This window comes from Festucalex cinctus, chromosome 3 (assembly GCF_051991245.1).
Source record: "Festucalex cinctus isolate MCC-2025b chromosome 3, RoL_Fcin_1.0, whole genome shotgun sequence".
Classification (NCBI taxonomy): domain Eukaryota; kingdom Metazoa; phylum Chordata; class Actinopteri; order Syngnathiformes; family Syngnathidae; genus Festucalex; species Festucalex cinctus.
Window position 1 is genome coordinate 27542684 of NC_135413.1, and position 8227 is coordinate 27550910.

General features: G+C 40.2%; 1 protein-coding gene across 9 annotated transcripts; it reads right to left on the reverse strand.

The window, feature by feature from the left end:
• Nucleotides 1–141: 141 nt before the first annotated feature.
• Nucleotides 142–8011, reverse strand: LOC144016319 (pseudouridine-5'-phosphate glycosidase). 9 transcript variants are annotated; one of them, XM_077517272.1, is made up of 18 exons: nucleotides 7803–8011; nucleotides 7493–7607; nucleotides 7246–7420; nucleotides 6986–7097; nucleotides 5989–6095; nucleotides 4914–5040; nucleotides 4712–4832; nucleotides 4051–4136; nucleotides 3828–3955; nucleotides 3312–3371; nucleotides 3032–3095; nucleotides 2867–2961; nucleotides 2661–2789; nucleotides 2439–2553; nucleotides 2059–2193; nucleotides 1447–1613; nucleotides 1112–1194; nucleotides 142–1041 (listed from the first exon to the last, which is right to left on the reverse strand). In XM_077517272.1, exons 1-18 carry the CDS (start codon nucleotides 7858–7860, stop codon nucleotides 846–848), a joined length of 2073 nt encoding a protein of 690 aa, XP_077373398.1. In that variant the 5' UTR covers nucleotides 7861–8011; the 3' UTR covers nucleotides 142–845. The 9 variants fall into 9 exon arrangements, 7 of the variants coding, with proteins under 7 accessions (XP_077373398.1, XP_077373399.1, XP_077373401.1 ...); XM_077517273.1 differs by lacking the exon at nucleotides 2059–2193 and adding an exon at nucleotides 2237–2374 and having other exon boundaries at nucleotides 152–1041; nucleotides 7255–7420; XM_077517275.1 differs by lacking the exon at nucleotides 2059–2193 and adding an exon at nucleotides 2237–2374 and having other exon boundaries at nucleotides 154–1041; nucleotides 7493–7572; nucleotides 7803–8004.
• Between the last annotated feature and the right edge of the window lie 216 nt (nucleotides 8012–8227).

Consider the following 8227-nt stretch of genomic DNA (forward strand, 5'->3'; position numbering starts at 1 on the left):
AAAGACGTAGTTTTTCAGTCATTTTACTTAACGTTTAGTTATGCAGGTAAGGCAGTTGAGAACAGACTATCGTTTACAATACTGACCTGGCGGCAAAAAGTTTCATCCCCATTGAAGAGTTAAGTATTTCCACCTCTTTAATGCACATAAGATGAAAAGCGTGACATTTCATTATATTTCTGTTGCAGCCTCTTTGGCTAAAAATGACAGCAGGGCTACAGTTGTTCACATACGGTGAAACAAATTAGTATTAAAAAAAAAGAAAAAGAAAAGAAATACTCTTCAATTAACCACATCAAGAAAAAAAACAAATCAGTGAAAAATATATTACAGGATTTAAAAAAATACAATATAAACACGCAGTGATCAGATTAAAGAAAATTTCAATGTGCCGTATTATTACAATGTATAATTAATCTTACATGCCTGATATTGTTCTACAAACATACAGTATCTCACAAAATTTAGTAAACTTGTCACAATTTTGTAAATATTTTATTTCACAGGACAACACTAACAAAATGAAACTACAGTGTACTGATTGTAAAACTGTGTACATTTAATGTCCAAACAAAAGAATGTAACAATCAGCCATGAATGGCTCCTGGCAACAAAAGTGAGTGCACCACCACGTGAACATTTCCAAATTGGGCCAAAAGTGTCAATATTTGACATCAACACACCCAGTCAATCATAACGCACAGGCAGATAAATCACCACATTTATTTTAACTTTAGAGGCATTAATGAACCCAACATGTATGTTTTTTTTTCGAATGCACCTGAAGAAAACGCACACAAACTAAAAGTATTCAAAAGCATAACTGTACCAGTCTCCAAATAAAATCAGTCAATCCACATGAATGTCGGTTTGGGCCAGCTGTGATTTTCGATGCGGTCGGGCTCGACAGACTCTGTTGTCAGCACGGGGGCGATCGGATGCGGTGATGCGAGGGACATACGTGCGGCCAGGAGACCCATCCGAACACAAGCGTCCGTGTCTCGACCCTGGAGGATCCCGGCCATTAAGGCGCCTGCAAGACTGCACACAAGGAGATAATGAGTTTTTTGTTGTTGTTGCTGTTAACATCAAAAGTATAGGTGCTTTCTACCTATCTCCTGCTCCTGAGACGTTCATTGTCTCATGTGCTGCTACATTCAGTGCTGGGTAGTGGGCAGCGCACAGCTTCCTTGTCTGCAGATACAGATGGTCGCAATAATATCCACAATAATTATCTTCTATTCATCCGTACATTGTTTTGTGCTCGCATTTTGTTGTTTTTGTGTGTGCACAAAGTAGGTCCAAAGAAAACGAGAAAAAGCAATTTTTTCGGGGTTGGGCTGAAATGGATGAACTGCATTTCAATTCATTTCAATGGGGAAAGATGATTTGCGACACAACTGTTATCTTCTATAGGTCCAAGAACTGAATCAGTAAAGTTCTCGCCTTCCTCTGTTTCCTTGGCTTCAGGTTGACGTTACCCGCATGGTGTTCCCCGCATACCAACACTCCGTTCTCCCCCAGGGTCACCACCAGGCAGTGGAGATGCTCCAGTATGGGGCGCGAGAGCGCCACGGCCAGACTCAGCACCTGTTCCAAGGAATTTGGGAGCACTGACGGCCCCCCAACAAAGCACATCCCACTGATCTATATATATAACTGGATAGCCGATAGGCTTGAGGCCGCGAGGCCGCCATATTGCCGCTCCCAAGAAACGTTTATCGGTATACGATCCTATACATTTACAGTATCAAAACTGGAGAATATTTGAGACAGTACTTAGTAGAAAGAGCATGATTTATGGTGTTTTAAATTTATTAAACATAAACAAGAGGACTTTAGACATTTTACAACTTGCCTTAAATACATGTATAAATTATATGCTTAATGACGTTTAGGACAGGAGGAAACTTGTCTATTTTTTTATTATTATTAATGAATTATAACTGTAATTATAACTGTAATTCAACAAAAGATGCCTCTGTCAAATCTAATATTGGGGCCTAAGGAACTGAGTGATAAAAGAAAAAGCTGTATATGTCTCATCCGTCCGTATACCATATAGTTTATACAGTCGTCTGCTCGGGAGGTGGGAGTAACAAGATGGCCTCCCTGTGTCTTCAACGGCTTGCACTGGCGTGTATGGGCTAGCGGCTATCCAGTCATATATACAGGTCATTGGCACATCCTCACCTGCACATAAACACAAACAAAACTATTCAATCAAATTTTTTACCGTCAGGTGTTTGAAGGCCAAGTGTTTTGCTCATGGTGCACAACTCGGCCAGGTTGGGTGACGCGTAGGACAGCGACTTCCAGGCGTCGGACACGAAGGGTTTACGAGCTTTTTCCGAATCAGTCGGCTCGTACCAGACTGCACGTTAAGCATCCCAGTCAATAAACGCTACAAATCCAACACTCGGGATGTTCGAGCGTACCGTTGATGTTGTGCTGTTTGGCGATGGAGAGAACGTATCTGATGGTGGAGGCTGGGATGTTTCCATCCAGACACACCAGAATAGACGACAAAAGCTGCTTTTCAAATTGTGACACCTACAGGAAGACAATTTACAGTCAAATTCCAGAGTAAACCTGATCTGAGATTTGAACGCAGGACCATCAAATCGAACCTCAAAACCCACTAGGCAATCAGAACTTACGTATTTTTCAGTTATCTGCTGATGAATGTCCATGTCACCCAATCCGAGACCGAGTTCTCCGTTTTCAGTGATGACGGCGCAGTAGGTAGCTGTGCTATGACCTTCCAACTTTGTCACGCCGCTGACGTCCTGCAAAGCACACACGGCGACCGCAAACTCATATACAGTCCAATTTTTGCAGACTTTTTCAACCCTGCACCCGTCACCATATGTTTGCAGTAGCTGAAGACGGCGTCGCTGTGAGAATCCGCTCCAGTGGCCGAGATGAACACCGGCCGATGGCCCAGACGACTCAAACAATCTGCAAAAATGCGGTCCAAACAGGTTATGAATGGAAAATATGATCAAATAAATACAGAATGTAAACGCACCAGCGATGTTTCGTCCTACGCCCCCATATGACTGGCAAACACTTCCTGGGTTGGTCTGTCCAAACTCAGAGTGACAAGTTTAAAAAAATGGCCATTATATTTGTTAAGCAAGCCATGCTAGCAATGTACAGTGACAGGCAGATCAATTAAATGCTGTCAGAAAGTATTTAATTAACATGTGTATCCATTTTTTTTTTGATTGGTGGTGTGCAGTGAGATTTTTTAGAATGCAAAATGTGCCTCGGCGCAATAAAGGTTGTCATATGGATTAGAAACTTACTTGAAGTGTTGTTGTTTTTCCTTTTGCAATAAAATCCACATTTATTCCCCCGATGACAACCTGCAGCAAAATAGAATAGAATTGTTGTTGTACACTGAGCTTATAAACTATAGAGGAGTAAATTGACTTTTTAATGGCTTGTACACAAATACTTGGCGCTGTGGATTGATGGCCCGAGAGTACTTTTTTTTGTTTTTTTAAATTTTATTTTCTGTTTATTTCTGAAAATGCATCTGTGAGGAAGCCGTTCTGTACTTTCACCATAACACTGGGTCTAATTTGAATAATTTTCTACCCATGATACGTTTAGCTAGGCTGGGTGAAGATCCAGAGCCACTTTCAAGCGACGATAAGCAGCACTTACTTGATTACAGTGTATGAAGTGCCACTTCAATGATCTAAAATGCGTTTTAATGTTTTTAACAAGAACAATACAGCATAACACAGGAGCTAGGCAACAGCTTTAATAATGTCTCTTTAAAAAAAACCAAACCAACTGCGTTATATAACACTCACAACACCGGATTCAGATTGTTTAGCGGGACGATGTGATGCGCCACTTGACTTTCTGTTCTTCATCCGCTTTGACAGCGCACAGGCTATCTGGCTGCCAACTTTAGCGTTGTTATGAATGAGAGCAACATCTACAAGAAAAAAATGAAGGGGTGGTAACATACCACATTGGTGATTACATTTCTTGTGTAAGTGTCCAATTAGATGCGAATAATTGGAAGGATACTGGCTTCAAGGGACTTTCCTTGCGTCAGCTCGTTGACCCTTTGGAGAATGTACGGTGTCACATCTTTTCCTGTGATGCCTTGAGAACTGAGTGAGGTGGGGAAAAAAATGTAGAAATAGAAATGCAGACTGACAACTAAAAACAAATCCAACTATGGAGAAGTCAGCGTTAGCCATTAAATGTTCATTTTCCATGCACACATTGTACAAGTTATCTTTTCCCATTAAAATAAATGGTAATGCCATTAATCTATCCCAACCCCCAGAAAAGGGAATAGCAAAAATGTTTGTAGTGCTATTTTTGTTATTCATAAACATCACTTTAAAATATTGTACTTTATAAAAACATACAGTAATGACACAATTAAAAATGTGAAGAATTAATCATTTTTTGCTAGTTCAATTCAATTGGACACTGTGCTGTTCCATACTGTGCATGCTTTGGCCACCTGGGGGCAGTATAATATAGATACAGTAGAGTTGCTAATACGACATTTTGAAAAGCTCCGTTGTTCCTAATTTGATATGGACAATTATGAGGATATTCTTTGCTGAGGGCAAAACTGACCGGAGCATATTATGCGTGCATAGAAAATGAACAGTATGTAGGCCTACTATCACTTTTCATTTGTACAATTTAAACATAAATTCAATTTTCATACCTTGCCTCCGCCACGGCTGTCTGTATTGCTAGCTCGATGTGCTGGCCTGCTGCTGCGTGCTCTTTTGGGATGGGCACAGCTATCAACACGCCACTGTGGACACCGAGTGACAAAGCGCTCTCTAAAGGGGGGGGGGCAACTTTGTGAATGTTAATGCAATTTGTGAAATTACTAGGGTTGAATCTTCAACATGTTGATTTACCGATGAGTTGTGCGGCCTTGTCGGGGTTGCAGACTTGGTACGGGGAGCTGAATCCGCTTAGTGGAGAGAAGAAGGCTGGGAAATCTTTCGACGTTCCATAGGTGGCGACACAAACGCCCTGTGTCTCCTGAAATTTTTAGAAAAGTGGTAGGAGTCACTTAAGAAGATTTTTTAGGTATCTTTTTGATACATTTTGTTCATTATACTGTACATAGTTTTTATTTTTGACTTTTGATTTTTAAATTCAGTTAATTAGGTTTGAGAGCAAGTTTGTTAGTTTTATTTTTTTCAAAAATGCTTCAGTTTAGCATGTTAGTTTTAGTATTAGTTTTATTTTTTTTTAATATGGAATATTTGCCAAGTTTAGGGTAAAAAAAAAAGTCTCAAAATATTGTTTCTCATTCAAACCCCAAAACGTATGAATACATTTTTTAATACTTTGTCCTTCCCTACCAAAAACGTTTTTATATGTTTTTTTTAATGTATTTCTATGCTAGAGCACACAGAAGGCTTTGATGCAGCTTCTGACCTGAAGGGGTCGCTTAAAGCAATGGTAGTTATGACAAAAAAAGGCCAGCAGGTGGCAGCAGAGTATAAGAGATCAACCAAGGCCCTGTTGCAACAAGCTCTTTTCCCCACTGTTTTCACCAGGTTTGTGATTAATGATGAAACTTAGCTATATTCTAATGCTAATTGCTGCAAAACAGAAACAGATACAAATATCCTTTTTTTCCTGATGAAAGAAGAGACTCTAATCTTTCTTTTGGTAGCTTCCATGTTATTTATAGGAATACAACAGAATATTCTGTGGGCCTTACAAAATCAGTCAAAATCCAGTTGCTTCCGTGAAAATAGTTGGGAGTAAATGAGTTAATAAAATAAAGTACAATTGTAAAAATGTTTTTTCAGTTATAGTTTAAGTTATTTTGTTAGTTTTTATTAACTATAGAGTGATTATAGCCCCCCAAAATAGCTCGTAGCTTGAACAACTAGAAAGTCGGGTCACTCGTATTTCAAGGCACCACTCAATAAGTACACAGCAATACATGCGCTACTTTCTCGTCAAAGCTCTTACTAGGAACTCCAGAGTGCGTCCGATGTCTAGTATCGACTTGACCCCAGCAGACACCACGGCAACGGGAGTCCTGCCCAGTTCTGTTAGATCAGCGCTGATGTCCAGACCTGGACAAATACTGTACCCATTAATGTGCATTGGATGAAAAAGAAAATATGTGGTGGGGAAAAAAAATCTGATCAATGGTGAGTAGTGTACAAACGATATGCAATCCTAATAATTACATCCGTCCATTTTCTAAAGCATTTGTCCTTTCAGGTCTAACTTTGTAGAGTTTGCATGTTTGCCCAGTGCTTGAATGGGGTTTCTGTCCTCCGGCTTGCTTCCACATTCCCTTGGCATGCATGTTAGGATCATTTAATACTCTAAATTGTCCATATGTGTGAATGCGATCGAGTGTGAATGATTGTTTGTTGGTATGCACCTGACCAAAGTCAGACTCCAAATTACCTAATGAAAATTATCACTACAAAAAAAGGGGAAAAAAATGGATGGATAGACTTTTTAAAGGATAAGTCAACCCTCCTTTTTTGGGGGGGGACAATAATATGTTCGATGCAGCCCCACTAGTCTGGTACTCTGGCACTTGCTGTCACCTGAAGATAACATCATCTTCAACGACCAATCACAGCTCACCTGTTCTCTGAAGCTGAGCTGTGATTGGTTGTTACCTGAGACCTGAGCAACTGTAATGCCATCTTCAGGCGACAGCAAGTGGCAAAATGGCCGACCTGTGAGATTGATTAAAAACAGCTGGCTTTTGCTTCATAACTCATATTCCACAAAGGTAATATTAATCAGAATGTCATGTTTAGACTAGTGCGGTCACATGTAACAAATTATTGTCAAGAAATGTTTTAAGGATTTCCGTTTACCCACTTCAGAATTTCTGGATGCAAGGACCCAAAACAAAAAAGTAAAATAATAATAATAATAATAATAATAATAATAAAACACCACCTTTGCAAAGCACTCCATTATAAAAAGTTCATCTTACTGTTCTCTCCATCTCTGTGCACTCCCCCAATACCTCCGGTGACAAACACGGGGATGCCAGCTCGGTGTGCCGCTATCATGGTGGCCGACACGGTGGTGCCGCCAGAGAGTCCCTGAGGACGCATCAACACATCTAGTCAAGTGGTGCGAAGTATACAATACTTTTACTGTCCAAATTGTTCAGGTATTTGTACTTTTAAGTACTTAATTTTCCCACCTCTGCATCTATTCAATCACATTTGAGTATTTGTGTATCCTCACTTGGCTAACCACAAACGGCAGGTCACGTCGAGACACCTTGACGGCGTCTTCACAGCAGGCCAGGAAATCCAGCTCCTCCACAGACAAACCGACGTGAACTTTGCCCTCAATCACCCCGACGGTGGCGGGGGTGGCATCTTGGGCCCTCACGATGGCCTCCACCTCTCTGGCTGTGCTGCGTTGTTGATCCACTCACTCATTATCACATGCAGATGACACGCAGCGTGTTGACATTCAAAGCACATACCTGAGATTGTGCGGGTAGGGCATGCCATGAGTGATGATAGTGCTCTCTAGCGCCACCACCGGGCGGTTTTCTGCCAGTGCCTGCGATACCGAGGGATGAACTTGGAAGATGCTGTCTAAAAGTCATCGGAATCAGTCAGAGTGTACTTTGGTTTTTCAACTGTTAGTTAACAGCCTAAAAAGTGAACTCTATAGTTTATTGTTGTGTAATGTTCCCAATATCTAATAACCCTTAAATTAACAGGTACCATTCCTCATGCAATATGTATACAATTCCATATTTTTGAGAGAAAAAGAAAGGTCATTCTTACCATTTTGAAATGTTGAACGTCCTCTTCTAATGATCAATGTGGACACTCGTTTTATCATTCTGTGAAGAGAACTTAGTTGGACTTAAACACAGTCCTTTTATATTACCTTTCCAATTGTTGCAGTACGGTTTTAGTGTACACTGGAACAAATTCAGACTACATCAGTCCAAAGCGGTACAATGAATATTGCACAAGAACGTGGTGCTTACCTTCTCTGACACTACAAAACAAAAACGTTAGAAACTTTGCCCAGAAGACTGAACTTTAACCCCAGACAGTGTTTACATGGCCAGCTAGCATCAATAACAGAAAACTATTTGTTAATGAGAATTGGGTCTTTTGGGTTACAACACATGATAAAATGACTTTTGATTTTATTTTTTTATTTTTTTTAATTTAGCTGCAAAGTATGATAAATGCCACTT

Bases quoted from the DNA above. Each gene is read 5' to 3' on its own strand.
- LOC144016319 (XM_077517270.1), bottom strand. From the start codon at position 7,860: ATGATAAAACGAGTGTCCACATTGATCATTAGAAGAGGACGTTCAACA. The intron at 4,833-4,913 runs GTAAATCAACAT...CCCCCCCTTTAG, and splicing joins CAAGGCCGCACAACTCATCG to AGAGCGCTTTGTCACTCGGT. The intron at 1,195-1,446 runs GCGAGAACTTTA...CTGTATCTGCAG, and splicing joins AGCCAAGGAAACAGAGGAAG to ACAAGGAAGCTGTGCGCTGC.